Genomic DNA, 17,172 nt, shown 5'->3' on the forward strand with positions numbered 1-17,172 from the left:
GAAATATGTGAAACTACATGCTATATTTTGACTTTACATTGGTTTGGTTTCAGCATGCAGTTAAAGTAAACAAAAAGGTGAAGAATATCATATAAAGTTACCCCACCCCCCCACCCCCCCACCCCGCAGCCTTTTTTTGTTGTTGCAGCTCTTATGGCAAAAGTTTGGACACCCCTGATTTACACCCCCGATTTAGAGGGCTTTAAAAAATGTTGAAAATGTGCATATTCTGTGGAAAATGCACTTTTTTCAAGGGCTGCGAGCCCACAAATCCCGCTCAGTAGCGCCTTCTAGAGGGTTATGTAATATTACTGTAGTACCATTGTGTCCCATTGACACCAAATGCAGCGTCACAGGGTTTCTCATCTTCTTGATCAAACTTGCAACTTTCTTTGGCTCCCTTTTGGGTTATTGAGGTGAGAAACACTTCTTGAATTCAAGAAATAACTCATGGAAAAACATGAAGGTGGTGAAGAGAGCGCTGATCTCGCTTGAATTCATTCATTGGATTTACGTGACTTCTTATGGGAAAAATTGATCGGGTTTGTGTTTTTTGCCATCTTTGGGTCCTGCCAGGACCCCCGATGAATGTGCGGTAGTTTTCCCCCACCTCCCGGCCCAGAAAAGTGTAGTTTCAGCAACTTGAAAAAATGCGATTTTGCATTTCGGTTGGATTTGGACCGTCTGGACAGAATTACTGTAATGACGCTAACTAACGTAGTACATTGTAGTTGTATACCACAGCAAAGTACAACCGCAATCACAAAAATATTGCTGACAGGGTTAATCAAACATGAGCATTATCATCATTGTTCCATATTCTTGTCCCGGATTGTGCAACTGTACCTAATCGTGTGGCCAGTGAGCGTATCAGACCATCTATAAGCCTGGACGTCACTCATACTTATCATCTGGGCATTAATCTGACAGCTCCGACTTAAAGATGTGTTTGTTATTCTGCCGGCTGCAGCGTGAGGCTCAAAGATGTGCGGAAAATCTCTCCCAAGGTCAAAGGAGGCCACGTGATGTGTAAAAGGTCTGTGAAGCTGCAGATAAATAAAATCACTCCCTGCTGGTTTGTGGTTCATTAAAGTTCGTTTTGATAATTAAAACGGGCATGTTTTTCCAGTTCAAACTCGGAAAAAATTAACATTTCCGTGCGCGGAATCTACCGGTAGTTGGTACTGCTGGATTTTTGTGATTGCTGGCTGTGGTGTCTCTTGAAATATTGCACGGATGCATGCAATGACTTCATTCCATACACACGGTGGCCATGCTTTGTTTTTGCTGGATATTTCCTTTTTTCCTCTTCCTATTTTCTTTTACATCATTCACATTTCTTGATATTGAATCATGTGTGTTTGGCATATTTTTAAAACATTAGCAGTGCACCACGAGCCTTGTGCTCTCATTAATTACATTTACAAGGTCAATTAACATTACAACAACCTAGTTAAGGAACCAGTTTACTGAAGAAATCACCTTGTTGTTCTTATGCAAATAGAGAACTCCCAGTGTGTGGAGAGTTACAGTTTGTGTGTTTGTTTAAAAGCTAGCAGCTCATTAGACCACATGAGGTTAATAATAGAGTATTGGAAACACTAATGAAGAGATTGTCTGCAACAAACCACCAGTTTATCAGACAAAAGAGAAGCACCATAGTTATATTTCTTTACATATGTAGACTTAGTTATAAGACTTTTTTTTACATATTTGTGTAGAATACAAACACTTTATACTGTAACAATTAGTTATCTGCCAGGTGATATGTCAAATGCTGCTACTGCCATAAAAAAAATTACATCAGAAGGTTGCCTACAGCCACAGCTGTTAATGCCAATGTTGTTTGACCCGGCGCTTATAGGAGACCCCGGCTGTTATTTGCTTCAATGAACATAACAAAAATGATTTGGCAGTTCCATGAATAAGCAACGATTAAAATACTGGCTACTAAATGGTTGAGCGGTACATTGAAATGTATAAAAAAGAACATGTTAGAGTGCCGACACTGCAATCAAAGACTGGCGTTCTTAAAAGTGGTGATACGGTCGTTATTATCACATTTTAATATAGTGAAGAGCACACTTGTGTCACGACTACATCCCCCGCCGGCTCGTCGGGCCTTCACATCGTTGGTCTCCTCAGATGTCCTTCGCGCGCCATATCGATTTCCATCTTAGCAGCCGAGCTCGCTTTCAAGACCGGCTTTCACACCCCCTGTCATCCTCCGCAGGGTCCCTCAGCTCATGAATTGCGTGTAGCCCTCCGCGCCCGTTACTATGACATCCATCCAGATCCGCATGGCCTCCGGGGAAGGCGCCACCATGTAGTAAAGGCGGTCATGAGTCTTCACACAGAAGGTCAAAGACGGGTTGGGACTCTGCAGAATTCAATGGAGAAAGGAGAGGATTTTATTTTTATGAGGCACCTGAGACACATTAGGACAACAGAGAATATGAATGCATGTGCTAACATTTTTCTGACGGTCCCATTGGGACTGCTTATTTGCTTCCTTGTATTTTTTTCATGATGTAAAGCAATGGAGGAGTGGAGCATCTCTGCGTGGCGCCTGCATGCACTGAATGGCAACCAGTCCATAGTGTACCACGCCTCTCACTAAAAGTCAGCTGGGATCGTGATAATGGGGCGATATAATGCTTTCAAATCTGAGTTGATCTCTGTTTCAAGTGGCCCCGCCCCTCCTCTATCAGCTATCTGCTGTATCGGCTCCTTTCTTCTCCTTGCGTTCTCCTAGCTGTCTCCCTGTCTCTTGCAATCGACCGGAATATATTATTTTCATTCAAATGTTATTCTTCTTGTTGTGTCTTTGTCAAGTTTTTCAGCTGTTTTTATCACCGAGCAAGATTGACGAGCAAGACCTTCAAATTTGTGCTTCACCGAAAGGCTAAGAGCTAGCGTCCCAGAGGCTAACGTGAGGAGCTAGCCGAATTCAGTACAGTCAGAGCGGCCAGGAACAAGAAGCGCATAGGAGGTGGGCTTGCACCGTACGTGAACAAACTGTGGTGTCATCCTGACCATGTGAACATTAAAATGTCCGTCTATACAACATTTTTTTTAATATCGGTTTACATTATCGGGAAAATCTGATACCCATGTCTACCGATATCACATTGTTATGCAATATCGGGCCGATATTACCGGTGGACCGATATTATCGGACATCGCTACTCAGTATGATGCAGTGCAAACTACAGCTACGATGATATGAAAGGTGCCATCCAACTTTAGCACAGTGGTCTCTCCAGAACTTTGGCTTAAGTACAGAAGAACCATCTGTGGATTTTTTTAAATAAGCGTAGGAAATGAGGAAAAATGAGGAAGTAGGAAATAAGTAAAGAAGTGTTTACCTTAGTGGCACTGCGTAGGTGATCATAATAAACTTCTTCAATGGCCTGGAAGTAAATGAGTCCTTTCAGCTTGGTCTCATGCTTGTCTGGGAGATGATGATGAAGAAGAAAACAAATAGATTTATCAATTGATTGAGTTTTGGCATTACATTTAAAGCGCTGCAGTAGTTTCCTTTGATGAAAGACAGTTCCTAAAGTTTGAAATGAGCAAAGCGGTGTCAGGGTAAAAGTTAATTACCAGTGCAAGTCTATTTCAAGCCTTGCCTCAAGTCTTCAGCAGCCCATTAACCTGACTTGTTTTCCTCAAACACGCTGATTGTCACTGCTTCTGAGGCACGGTTACACTTTTTGTCAACAAAAAAGCGCTTTGAGATTCCACCGCTGACCAAATAAACACAACTTTCCTTTTGTCGCTTCAGAGGCAAACATCCGACAACAATTAAAGGCAATCTTGTGCAACGGCGCCTTGTTCCACGAGCCAAAACTGCTTAGTAATGAGATAAGTGTTTTTCAAATGCGACTTTGGTTTTAAATAGTCTGGAACAAGCCAGGAGCTAGCCTTCACCTCAAGAAAAACACATCTCGCCAAAGCATTGCATCTGATTTCATCACCATCATCACCGTCGTCTTAGTCAGGAGTGAGCGGGTGAAAAGGCTAGACGAGTGAGTGCAGACAGAGAAGTATCATTTAAATATATGATTATAAAATCATATATGGAAGCACACCAGTGAATTGTTCCAAACTTCTCAGATATTGTGAGGGGTCCAAACTGGCGTCAACTTGACGAGCAGGAAAAGTCTACGTACTGCATCTTTAATTAGAGTCTACTTCCAGAAGAATAGACGCTGGCTGGCATCACAAAAACATAACAAGAGAGCAAAGCCTTCAAAGCCCACAACAACAACGGTGATGCTGTTGGCTGAAGTGCATTCATCAAGTTTGGACCCCAAGTTTATCATGAAAAGCCGATTCCAACTTGATCCCATTAGTCTGAGGCTTTAACTTGAAATGAATGTGTGTGCCTGATGGAAGACAAACAAGTCTTTAATTGTGTTGAATTGTAGAGGTGCTCGGGTCTCAATGCTATGCCACATTTGGAGCAACTAAGTCTTTCAAACATGAACTTTATTTAGCTCATATCTCGGCCTGTCACGATAATCGGTAAATCGATTAAAAAAACAAAAAAAACACGTCGATAATTATGACGCCCTTGATAAATTGACGGAGCCGCACCGTGGCCTAATGGTTAGCATGTTGGCCACACAGTCAGCAGATCGGGAAGATCTGGTAATTTGATCATTTGTAGCACAGCCATTGACCAGCAAAACGTGAACTCATATCTCTATTCAAGGTCCCCTAGTAGGCAAAATTGACTTTTTAATGATGCTCTAACTAGAGATGCTAAATATTGTGATACACCAATACTGTCCAGCACTTCATTACAATATTGGTAGCAGCTCTTCCCTCAAACTAATGTTGTGGGGAGCTTCAAATAAACAATGTTTGTGCAAAATAAGACAATTACTGCAATTTAAGTTATAGAGAAAGTCAATAACAGTTGTGTGCAAAAGTCAGCGCACCCCTTTAAAAATAGCATAATTTATACAGTATATTAAAGAAATGACATTCATAATTATAGTCTCTCTGGTATATGGGGAAAAAAGACAATATTATCAGGAAACATTAAAGCAGAGTTACATTTTATTTCAAAAATTGAACATCAACTCTATGTTTGTGCTTGAGATGGGAGAACAAATTTGTCGTGTTCCTACCTTTTGCCGTCACAGTTGCTTTGCAAACTTTGCATATTATAGTCTCTTGCTCCACATCTGCTCTACCGAAACCAAACCACTTCCATATTACAGAGGTTCTTCCCCGTTTAGCAACAATTTCTTTTCATCCGCCTTCAGCCATGCTCATTTTCTCTCTTTTGCCACCGCTGGACCATGTTGTAGTACACGTGAGGCGGCAATACAGTGTGCCGTGGTGCGCAGTCACAGGAAAAACATGTCATCATATCTGCTTTTTCCGTTTAAAATGATCATTTATACCAGTCATTTTCTCATATAAACCGGTATATAAAAATTAGCACCCAAGCGCATTTATTATTTATGATTTGGGGGCGGTAGTGGCTCAGGAGGTAGAGCAGGTTGGTGGTTTGCACCTCGCTTCCTCCATCCCAGTCCATGTTGTTCTGTCCTTGGGCAAGACACTTCTCCCAACTAGTGCTCACGAGACAGTTTTTTTCTGAATGAGAAATCTTGTCATTTTTTAATCTCGCGAGACCTTGTCACAAAACATCTTGTGACACCCCTAGCAAAAAGTGGATGATTCTTGGAGCCGCATGCTCAGATCATTAGCATTAAAGCTAAAGACACACAAACGTGTTCCCAGTAGGGCCCAGTAGTGGAAAAAACAGTATAATATGAGGCCTGGTTTCAGATGTTTGACTGTGTGGTTTGTGTCAAGTGTCTCATACAGGAACTTCCATATACGGTAATGAATCCCATATTGAAATAGTGATGATGTCATATAATCTGATCCTTACCCACGTAGTAGCAGAAATTCCTCTTGAGTCGGTCGAAAACGAACCAGCGTTTCTTCCACGATTTGATTTTGCCGCCCATCTTGACCAGATGACCTTTGCACATCTTCTCTGTGAGGATGACGAAGGAGCACGTGTCGATGCTGTGGCCCGATGACTCCACGTGGGCACGCAAGTCGAACTCCTCCTTGAGGTTGGGCAGGTATCGTGTCATTGGACGTGCCTAGGAAGACAACAATACTTCAGTGCACATTTGCTACCAGTGCTTCATAGTGACCACTACAATCTGGACTCCGCCTTCAGAGCAGAGCGACAAAAAAATAAGAATAAAAATAAATTAAAAAAAATACAATAAAAATAAAAAATAAAAAATAAAAAATAAAAAATAAAAAATAAAAAAATAAAAAATAAAATAAAATAAAATAAAATAAAATAAATAATTTTAAAAAAAGCAGAGCGACATGTATCTATAGTGATCAGCCAGGATTCCTCTGGTATTGTGTTATCACTAGTGTCAGTGCTATTGTTATTGTTCAGAATTGTGTGCAGTTTTTATAAAAATACTGGATAACAAAAAACCGGAAACTAAATAATCAGTAATGTAAATAATGACAACGATTGCTCCCATCAAAACATCCTTAAAATCCCTTCCAATCCTCTTCACTTCCCTGTCGACAATCTATGATCTGCCCATCGTTCCTCCCTCCTGCCTGCACTGACTGACCTGGGAAAAGTGCTTTTCCCTCATCTTGACCTCCTCTTCCACCAGCCTCCTCCTGTGAGCCGTCTCGTCCAGGAGCCTCCTCTCGGCCTCCTCACGTCTCTTGCGCTCCTCCTCCAGCAGATGTCGCCGAGCCTGCGCTTCCCTCTCCTGGGAGGCCATGGAGCAGATGGGGAGAGCAGCAAGACAAAATAGAGGAGAGAGTATGTTAATGGTAGGCAAATATTGCAGTACAAAGTGAATGGGAGCCACATGAGAGTTCAAATCCCAGTCGCAGGTTATGTCAAGTATTTCCCTGAAGTCTGTGTGTAAAAGGCAATTCTTTGCTGATGTAAAATGATCCTTTGCTGCGCTCACACACTTACAGCTATGTCTACCTTGTGTCAATATGTGGAAACAATTCAAAGACTCGAAATAAAACTTACGACAGCATTTCACTACCTTAAGCCAACTGATCACATTGGTACAGAATTACATTTTCTATTTTCTGGCTATATACTGTGTTATGTGTTATGTCGCTGGCTTTGCTATGGCATATCATGTTATGGTATACTATGCCATGCCATGCATACTGTATTGTGTTATGGTGTGTTACGGTTCTGTTATGTTGTGCAATGTTATGCTATACAATGCTATGCTATAGTACAGTATGTTTAATCATGTCATGTCACGCTATGTTAGCATTTTTGTTGTGTTATGTTACAGCGTGAGGAGAAGCGGTATAGAAGATGGATGGATGGATGTTACAGCGTGTATTGTGCTATGGTAGCATTTGTGTTACTTGGTTATGTTATACTTTGTTTGCAGTCACATTATACTGTATGGACATACGGTAATCATATGAAACCTCTGATCTACAGTATAATATGTGAGAGCTTACTCTGTGCTCAATGAGTCTGGCTTTCTCCTGCTGTGCTTCCTTCAGCATCTTCTCCATCTCTTCCAACCTCTGGGCCTCCAACCCAGAAGCACTACAACAAAAACACAGTAAATATATATATATATAAATTAGGTTTTGCCATGGCAGCAACAGACTGTGTACAAGTCATTGGAAGCACTGACCCCCTCTCCTGATATACGGTGTAAAGTTGGGTGTTGCCATGGAAACAGAGTCTCTCACCTTTCTGGCGTACATGCTGAGTTGCTGGTGGAGACGCTGGTCTCCAGGCTGTCTGAGCTCTCCAGACTCAGGGTGTCATACGCCTGGGTGCCGCTAGGAGGACACTGATGATGCAGGATGGAGTGATGTACTGTGGGAGATGCGTCTGTAGAAGCAAGACAGATGTCACAGATGCATAGTGCCCTCTATTGATTATGTCAAGTAACTACAACACACCAAGTACAGTATAGTTTGTGTCACATCTTATGAATATGTAAGATTTAAAAGTACCTTTATTCAGCCTCATGAAGTCCATGTCCAGTGGGTTTAACACATCTTTCAGCGGTAACTGTAAACCCTGAGAGACAGAAGGATGCGTCACAATGTGAACACGTGATCATCAACTGACGCTTACTTACCTTGTTGGAGGACAGGGTGGAAGGGGTCGCAGTTGGAACACAGCTGGCAGGAGGACACGACACTATTTGTCCAACTTCACCGTCTGATTTTGACTTCAGTAACTGAAAGAACACAAATGGATTTGTTCATTTTATTAAAGGCTGAAGACCTCTGTTAGGCTAAATACTGTATTGACGCAAATATAAGTCGACCATGAATGTAAGACGATCTCTCTTATTCAAGACCCATTTTTATCAGTGAAAAAGTGCAATAAAAAAGGATATCACATTTTTAGATGCTCGACAGTTGTTTGATCACGGCTTCATTGATCACCATTATCTTAAAATTAGCATCACAACACTAAGGTTCGGTATCATTTAGATATTACCCAACACCGGTGCCAAATCGGTACTTTTGAAACAGTGCTGCTACTTTAAAAAAAGGACAACATACACATTGTGTCCAAAAACAATGTCTTTTAATATTTACGTAATTTTGTGACATTCATGTTTAACAGAATAGTAATCTACATACTTCAATAATTTACATAACAATATAATTATGTAATAAATTCACCCATATAAAATCAAATCCACAACAACAACCCCGTCATAATTGTTACAGCAAAACCAGCAGCTATACATTATACAAAGAATGTGCAAAAAAACCGCCTGCTTTGTGTTGTTCTTCAGAATTCCGATATCATTGAATGTGCCTCACTCGCAGTGGTCGTGATTGGTGGGTAACGAGGAAGTGTTGTGCTGCTGTAGTGGACAGCGAAGGAGAAATGTGTGTGTGTGTGGGGTTAGAACTGAGCACTGCTGTTGTGTTTAGGATGCCACCAATGTTAAAAAGAGCGTCACACTCTGTGTTCCTCTATCAGGATGCTACATTACTTACAAGACGCTACTTGCACAATATCACCTACAAACACTTGTTGCAGGTGGCTGAATCTGCATTAATTTACCACCGAAACGAGACACCAGTAACTACTGTACTTTTTTTCCAGTCCGGTTACTAACAATTTACGTTACCAACCGAGTAGCGGTACGCATCCATGTGTAACCTGTTGGTTTGCATGGATAAATCTCTAGATCCCAAATACAAGCAAAATAATACTGTCTAAAATGTAGGTAAATTCTGTAATAATGATTTGTATTATATTGTATTATAATGAATAACAATGCTAATCATTATTATGAATTATTTGTGAATAATATTTGAATTGTAATATTTTATGACATCATTAATGTGTGAAGTCTCACACAAATTGGTAATATTGGAAAAATCCTTGTTGATGTATCAACAACTGTACAAAGGAAGTTGCACACAAATAAACATGAATTATTGAGACTATGTGATTATCCCTATTTCACCTTTGCGCTTAAAGGTATTGGTGTTGTTTTGCCATATTTCAGGACAGCCATCGTGGTTTACCATACTATTAAAATGCATGTGGTTGGGGCCACGTTTTTTGGTTTTGTTAGTGCATCATCTTTTTTTTCAGAGCTGCTGGGAGTTTTTATTTCTCTTGGAGATCAATATAGTATCTATCATCATCTAACAGTTTACCTGCCCGTGTCTGCGTGCAGAAACAGACTTTGCAGGCAGCGGCGGAGGACTGGATTGAGGCTCCCCCGCAGCCATGATGTCCTGGTACCAGCGCTCGAGGTTAATAGGAGGCATTGCATTCCTGCTCAGCTCAGGCTGACTCTGAAGTGATGAAAAGCAGCGCAGCCAAAGGACAAAGAGGCAGCAGTGATAAGCATCAAGGTGTGCAAACATCAACACCTGCCAATCATTTCACATGAAATCAGCTTTAGAAGATTAAAGCAGTTTAACAGATGGAAAACAAACCTTTGCAGAGACTAGGGAGGAACTTGGGTGGCATGTGAAGGTGGAGTCAGAGGAGGCAAGGTGGAATGATGCAATAGATGAGGAAGAGGAGGCATCAGGTCTCTGCATGCCAAAAATGTGGCTTAACTGACTGACCGTGATGTAGTCCTTCATATGGACACACACGGAGAAAAGAAAGGAAAGAGCAGAAAGTAGGTACAGAAAAAGACAGGCGGAGTTGTAATTCTAATTTGATGGCAGAGATCAGGCAGGCGTTCTACCTCACACGGCAAAGCCTCAGCTACAGCAAGGGGGGGGCAGTGGAGGGCAGCAGGGGAAGAAGAGGAAGGGTGCACAGAAGCGTTTCCATACATCTTATAGACATCAGACAGCCTGAGGTACTCCTGCATCGACAGCCAACAACACAAAGGTATACTCTGAAGATGACTCAGCTAAACATCAGCTAAACATCAGCCACAACATTAGGTACAAATAATTCACAAATAATTCAACCCAAAACAAGAGCTGGAGCTGCCTGAACAAAAACAAGGCCAAAAACATGAATCAGGTGCTGCATTTGTGTTTGTTGTTTAGTTTCCCGGATTACTAAGGATGAGCTATGATCACCTACACTACACTGCAAGATTAAATAACCAAAATCATCCATCCATCCATTTTCTATGCTGCTTATCCTCATTAGGGTCGCAGGGGTATGCTGGAGCCTAACCCAGCTTTGGGCGAGAGGCGGGGTACAACCTGGACTGGTCGCCAGCCAATCGCAGGGCACTTATAGACAAACAACCATTCACACTCACATTCATACCTATGGACAATTTAGAGTCGCCAATGAACCTAACATGCATGTTTTTGGAATGTGGGAGGAAACCGGAGTACCCGGAGAAAACCGGAGAAATTTCCTTGTTCTGCTGGCAGACTATTTTTCTTGTTTTAAGAAATATTGTATATTTTAAGCTATGAATGTTTATAATGTATATTTATATTCATAGTTTTGAGAATCTACAATGTCATAAAAATAAAGAAAATGTATTGAATGAGAAGGTGTGTCCAAACTTTTGGCGTGTACTGTACATGGTGATGGCGTTTCTTTTCTTTGGCACACTGCCACTTGGGAGACATATCGACGTGAAAAACATGAACTAATAAGCGATGTTGTCCTTCCTCTGTGTAGCTGCGCAGGCACACGCACCGTGTTGTTCCCAATAGGCACCCACAACACACGTAAACCGAGGACCATCTGTATTGTTATCAGAAGCAGCTCTTGTATTGGATCTCTTTAGGTTGTGCAGGAGTACCCAAAATTGTGGTTTGAGAATTAAGAAAGCAAACACTCCTAGACTAATAATGAGCATGCTTGGAACGCTCATAATATATTTTTTATATTGTTTGTTTTTACCTCCTGTAGCCTAACAGGGTAGACTTCAGGGGAGTGGATGTGTGAGGTAGAGGAGGGACAAGGGTCCTCATAAACAAGGTCAGGCTCGCTGATATGGAGTAAATCCTGTTCAAAAAGCTCATCTAAGTTCAAACAATAAACATGGAAGGATTGTTGTTTGTGTGTGAGCAACCCTCCTCCACATGAACAACCTCGTAAGTGCTTCATTTTACCTCTTTAATTTTGCTGTTGGTCTTTGGGAAGTTCCTGCCACCCGTCATGGCGTGGTACCTCTTCTCTAGGGCACATAGCCTGTCCTGCTCCTAAATGGAAGAACATTGCAGTATGCATATTGTGCAGCAGTTAGGATATGACAAGATAGTACCTTGTGTAATAGCTGCAGAGTGGCCGTCCTTTCTTTGGCCATCCTGTCACAGTCGCGAGTAGCTTGTAAGCCCAGTTGCTTCACCTGAGCTTCCAGAGCGGCCACCTTCTCCTGAGAAGAGACATACATGATGTCAGTTACTGATTTACTAAAGTAGTGCTGCACTTGAGCTTTTCTTGGACTTCCCACCTTCCTCTTGGCCACGCTGCAGTGATGCTCGGCTTGCTCCTGAAGAAACTGCGAACTCTGAGTCTCCTTTTTCTCCTCCAGACTGCTCTCCTCCTCCAGCTGGCAGAACTCCAGTTCCTCAAACTGCTTGGTGCCAGAGTCCAGGGCTTCCGCTTTCTATCCGTACACAGGTTGAATAAAATAGTTAGGGAAGACTCAATCAAGGAGCATCGTCCGTCAGTTGACACAAAAGTACATGATCAACTTGTCTCAATCCATGTCATTATGCACATCCCATGCAATAACATATGTCAGTGCCTGAAAATATTCCACAAATAAAAGGGATTATCATACTATCATGCATGCAAACTTTTAGAGCTAAAATGTTAATAAGATTAATGATGATGACACAGCAGAAATTAAGCTGTCAGAATAGCAAAAGCAAAGCCTGCTGAATAGTCATATACTTACAAAAGGCATTGACTACAACATTTATTTTAAAAAAATGATAGTCAGAAAAAGGAGAGCACAGAAGTCAGTCGTACTTGAATACTTGGAAACAGTCAGGGTTATTATGTCTGTCTACTTTCTTTGGTGTTCAGTATATGGTAACTCACTGTTGCCAGCCAGTGGGCTGCGTGAGAACACTGACCCTGCTGAGCTGCTCCTGTAACTGTTCCCTTAGAGACAAGGGGCACTTATCAAACTGCCTCTTCAGCTCATTGTACTCATTCCTCTGCTTTTCCAGGACCTTCCGCTCAGCCAAGACATTAGCCCTCCCCTAAAAACACATGAAAACACACACACACACACACACGCGCGATTGTGTTCACACTAAGGATGGGCATGATCAATAGGTTAATCACTTTTTGCAGTCCGGAAACATTTTGACGCAAGTCAATACTTAATACAAGAGAGCAAAGCCAATTTCTTTTGTCAACAAGTTGTAGTAGAAATCAGGAGGTAAAAAGTACCAAGTTGCAAGTACTACTGCAACAATATGTAATTCCAAGCTAAAAGAAAGTGAATGTTGGGCCATTTTGTCCTTGATATTTGTTACAAATAGCCCAATGCTTTATACTTGCAATAGTCTTCAAAATGCTTACGCCATCACTAGCTTTGTTCAGTCATTTTGTCATAGTAATTGAGTAAATAGGATAGATATTAGTGTTAGCATTGGTATTCATTTGAGTTACATTCTATTTTTTGCTCATTTATAAGGGGAATATATGACAGTTTGTATGCCTCAGCTTTCGTCAAAAATGTTCGCTAAAATTTTGCTTTGGTTTTCATACAGTATTTCACATAACAAACTAGCCCGTTTGCCCTGTATTGTATCGTTCCGCGAATTCGAATGCCCAAACAAAGCACCCTACGTGTTGCTGACTCACTGTCCGTACATTTTTTATTGAGTGTGACTGCTAAATAACCCACCATGGGGCCAAAAAAAAAAAGTTGTGAGGGCCAGAAATTTGATAAAGAAGTTGAGAAACACTATTGAATTCCATCACGCCAGGATGAAGTCCGCATCAGCAATGAGTTCCATCCAGTCGTTATTTATAATTATTTCACATTGTTTTCAAAATGTACAACTATAATTATTTTATATTAAGATTTTTTTGTTAACATTCTTGGGCATCTGGAATGAATTAATTGGATTGACATTATTTCCTCTGGCAAAAATGATCTCGGATTTCATAGGGTTCAGTTTTAGTCTGACCTTTTGGAAGAAATTAATGACGAACACGGAGGTCCCACCGTATAATATGCTACATGTGCAAAACTGAGGCTTTTAATTTTGAAATATCTGTTTATAGCTGCTGGACTGTCACTAGCTGACATGTTCATATTTGTCAACAAAAATCAATAGGCTAAAGTTGCTTTCGTTTAGCTCCAAGTTAGCATCATTATGTTTTACCCATGACAAGTTTCACCAACATTTTTAACGGTTAACTGTTTTAAAACTATTATTTTTGGAATTTATTGTAGAAACACGAAAATGACGTAATTTACATTATAGTTTGTATCTCCCAAAATAATATAAATATTTTCTTATAATTTTCGAAAGAAATATGTTCACTTGCCCATCCCTAGTCTACACATCTGAGAAAACTTTTTTTTTTTTTATAAAAGACAACTGAAAAGTCATGCAACCAAGGCAGTTCAAGTAAGTAAAATGAGGCACTTCGGCGTATTTTTAGAATTTGAGATGCTTCATTAATATTGTTTACGGCATGGAGCAAAAATAAAAGCTCAAAAAGGTTGAAATCAGCAGTTTAGTATCAATCAAGTCAGATTTCAGCATGTAAGAAAGAGTTCATGTTAAAAAAAAGCAGTAAGTAGCTTTTCTGTTATGAGGGCCCTCAGCCACTACACAAGCAACCAGTGGAGACCTGAGAAAGTCCCTTCTGTTTTAGGCACATATCCAACATTCACGTGCACTGTGTATATTTCCTGCACAGTGTGTGTGAGTGCAGACCTTGTCCTTCTCCATTTGGGTGGCCTTGTTCAATTGGCTGAGTTTGAGGTGCAGCTGAGCAATGAGCTCTCGTTCGGCCTCCACCTGCTCCTGCTCGGCCTGCCTTTCGGCGTGCAGCAGAGCCTGCTCCATCTCCACCTGGGGAACGCACAAGTAGTCAGAGTCTGAAAAACACTGCTAACCTCTTTGATGGAAAAATTTACTGGCATAACTTAAGTCACATGTTAGCAGTAAGTGATATGTATTATTTATATAACTCTTTGCAGGTTTGAAATTGTTATATCTCAACACATTGGGTCTTACACGTAACTTACAGTAACTAACTTTCAAGTAGGAGGTTGTCTGTATCGTAAGTGTGACAAGCATTTGTGGAGCCTCAGCAAAATATCATCATTTAATCTGGCTTCCTCTACAGGTCTATCCCCTTGTCAGAACCAGTAGCGGGTCCTGAAATCATATGTTGGGACCCGAGCGTCTAAGGAAGTACCCTATTTTCCGGACTACAAGTTGCACTTTTTTTCATAGTTTAGCTGGTCCTGGAACTTATAGTCAGGTGTGACTTATATATCAAATTATATATTTAATTTAACATGTGTTTATATTATAATTCACACTGACTGACATGAACCAAGGAGTGAACGTTATCGTCGACAGCCATGGGAGAGCGCTCTAGGCTTCTGACAACCAAGGATGAAGAATTCGATGAATTCATTAATGTGGAATGAGGTTGGAAGCTTGGTGAACTTGCTTACTGGTAACCTGCTTGTTGGACACACTGGTTTGTTGTGTTAACTAGCCTCCAGGGTATGTTCTTTATGCTACGATGTAGCTCAATAACTGTTAATGTAACACCTACTACTTGTGTAGTTGAATAACTTGCCTTTCCGTATAAAATGTCTGTTCTTGGTCTTGAATTTTGTGAAATAAATACAGCAATGGAAAAATGATTAGACCACCCTTGTTTCTTCAGTTTATTGATCCATTTTAATGCCTGATCCAACTTAAGGTACATTTGTTTGGAAAAATATAATGATGATAACAAATATGACTCATAAGCGTTGAATTCAAGAGCTGATATCTAGCAAACCATGGTTTTCTTGATAATAACCAAAATTACTAAAGTTCTTACATGAATAGCTATAGCATTGTACTGCCAAAAAATGTAACTCTTATGAGCTATTTTTGTTGTCATTGTTATATTTCTCCAAACAAAGATACCTTTAGTTGTATCAGGCATTAAAATGAACAAGAAACTGACGAAACAAGGGTGGTCTAATAATATTTTCCATGACTGTACATAATAAATAAATGCAACTTAGAGTCCAGGACAACTTCCATGTGATTTTTCTTCATGACGCATTTTTTGACTGATGCGACTTATACTCCAGATTGTCCAGAAAATATGGTACCTCCTGTTGATGCAACTGCTTTTTGAGACACACTTGCACCTGGTTGGAGTGGGCTTCTTTTATGATGTAATTCATTTGCATGTGATGAGGTAGAGCGTTTCAGTCAGGAAGCTACTCTTAGCCAAACATCCGCAGACTGCTATGCACCCTGTATGTTATCTGATCTCCTTGCAAAAGGTAACAAACTGCTCGAGTTCTACGCCTTTATTTCAGGCAATCTCTTTGTTAGGTAGGATAGATTTTTTTCCACGACACCTCTTGCTTGGTCTCTTTCAGCTGCTGCTCCAGCTCGCTGACTCGGTGCCTCAGGTCATCCACCCTGGCCAAGATCTTACTCCTCTCCTCCTCAAGGTGCACCTGCTCCGGAACAGCTGACACCTCCTCACACTGTTGTCAAATTAGGATTCAAAGCTGTTATAAAATTCCTCTAGGGAGCAGAACACTTGCGATGCGCTGAACTCACCTCTTGATGTGTGCTCTCTGTGCTGCTCGACTCCTCGGCCTGCATCTCCTCATCGTTCTCCTTCATCCGCTGAATCTCTCCTCTTGTACCTCTAGTACCAATCAGCAGTCCGCTCCTCACCACCTCTGCCAGCTCCACGGTGTTGTCCTCATGATTATATTCCGCACACAGATTCAGGATGGTCTCTAGCCTCTGTCTCTCCTATAGAAGAGGGGGGAGCCATCAAGAGGACTTTACATATATATCCTATTGCAGTGTGTCCTTGAGTGACATTGCCCCATTTGAGCAGCTGTCCCACAGCCGCAGCGGCTGGATGGCTGTAAACTGATAGCAGGAGGCCCAAAGTTGATGTGTTTGGTCACAGTAGGGGGCCAACAAAGTTAAACCAGACTGTGCTTAGGTCACTGAGAAGAAATGTACTATATTGGATTTGCACAATTTGGGGGTTTTAATTCATTCAGTTGTTCAGTTTCTTAATTTTGTAACCGGCAGGGGGTATAATTCCATATAATAATTACCGGTAAGTAATGAATTATTATTAGTAGCAGTCATAGTAGTACATTATTATCATCAACATCCATTCCATTTTCTATACCACTTGTCGTAAACTGGAGCCCATCCCAGCTGACTTCAGGCGAGAGGTGAGGTACACCCTGGACTAGTCAACAGTCAATGGCAGGACACATACAGACAACCATTCACCCTCACATTCACACCTATGGACAAATTAAAGTCTCCCATTAAAAACATGCATGTTTTTGAGATGAGGGCGGAAGCAAGAGTACCCGGGGAAACAACACACACACACACACACACACACACACACACACACACAGAAAGTGCAAACTCCACACATGAGATGCCCCAATGGAAATTTGAACCCTCGATCTCCTGACTGTGAGGCCA

At 41.1% G+C, this 17,172-nt stretch overlaps 1 protein-coding gene across 2 annotated transcripts in view; it reads right to left on the bottom strand.

The window, feature by feature from the left end:
- Window positions 1-1,638: 1,638 nt before the first annotated feature.
- Window positions 1,639-17,172, bottom strand: part of phldb1a (pleckstrin homology-like domain, family B, member 1a) — a 30,334-nt gene continuing 14,800 nt past the window's right edge. The window contains exons 7-25 of one of the 2 annotated variants that reach the window (XM_054755900.1): window positions 16,267-16,467; window positions 16,059-16,190; window positions 14,395-14,532; window positions 12,568-12,696; window positions 11,937-12,092; window positions 11,748-11,858; window positions 11,596-11,685; window positions 11,384-11,488; window positions 10,251-10,373; window positions 9,991-10,137; window positions 9,706-9,846; window positions 8,154-8,255; window positions 8,026-8,092; window positions 7,756-7,900; window positions 7,516-7,606; window positions 6,639-6,785; window positions 5,918-6,137; window positions 3,369-3,454; window positions 1,639-2,380 (exon numbers count right to left, since the gene is read on the bottom strand). In XM_054755900.1, the coding sequence (XP_054611875.1) occupies window positions 2,240-2,380; window positions 3,369-3,454; window positions 5,918-6,137; window positions 6,639-6,785; window positions 7,516-7,606; window positions 7,756-7,900; window positions 8,026-8,092; window positions 8,154-8,255; window positions 9,706-9,846; window positions 9,991-10,137; window positions 10,251-10,373; window positions 11,384-11,488; window positions 11,596-11,685; window positions 11,748-11,858; window positions 11,937-12,092; window positions 12,568-12,696; window positions 14,395-14,532; window positions 16,059-16,190; window positions 16,267-16,467 (2,472 nt within the window). In that variant the 3' untranslated portion in view covers window positions 1,639-2,239. The remainder of the gene's footprint in view (window positions 2,381-3,368; window positions 3,455-5,917; window positions 6,138-6,638; window positions 6,786-7,515; window positions 7,607-7,755; window positions 7,901-8,025; window positions 8,093-8,153; window positions 8,256-9,705; window positions 9,847-9,990; window positions 10,138-10,250; window positions 10,374-11,383; window positions 11,489-11,595; window positions 11,686-11,747; window positions 11,859-11,936; window positions 12,093-12,567; window positions 12,697-14,394; window positions 14,533-16,058; window positions 16,191-16,266; window positions 16,468-17,172) is intronic. The other variant, XM_054755901.1, reaches the window with a different exon arrangement.

The sequence above is a fragment of the Dunckerocampus dactyliophorus genome, chromosome 16 (genome assembly GCF_027744805.1).
Source record: "Dunckerocampus dactyliophorus isolate RoL2022-P2 chromosome 16, RoL_Ddac_1.1, whole genome shotgun sequence".
Taxonomy (NCBI): Eukaryota; Metazoa; Chordata; class Actinopteri; order Syngnathiformes; family Syngnathidae; genus Dunckerocampus; species Dunckerocampus dactyliophorus.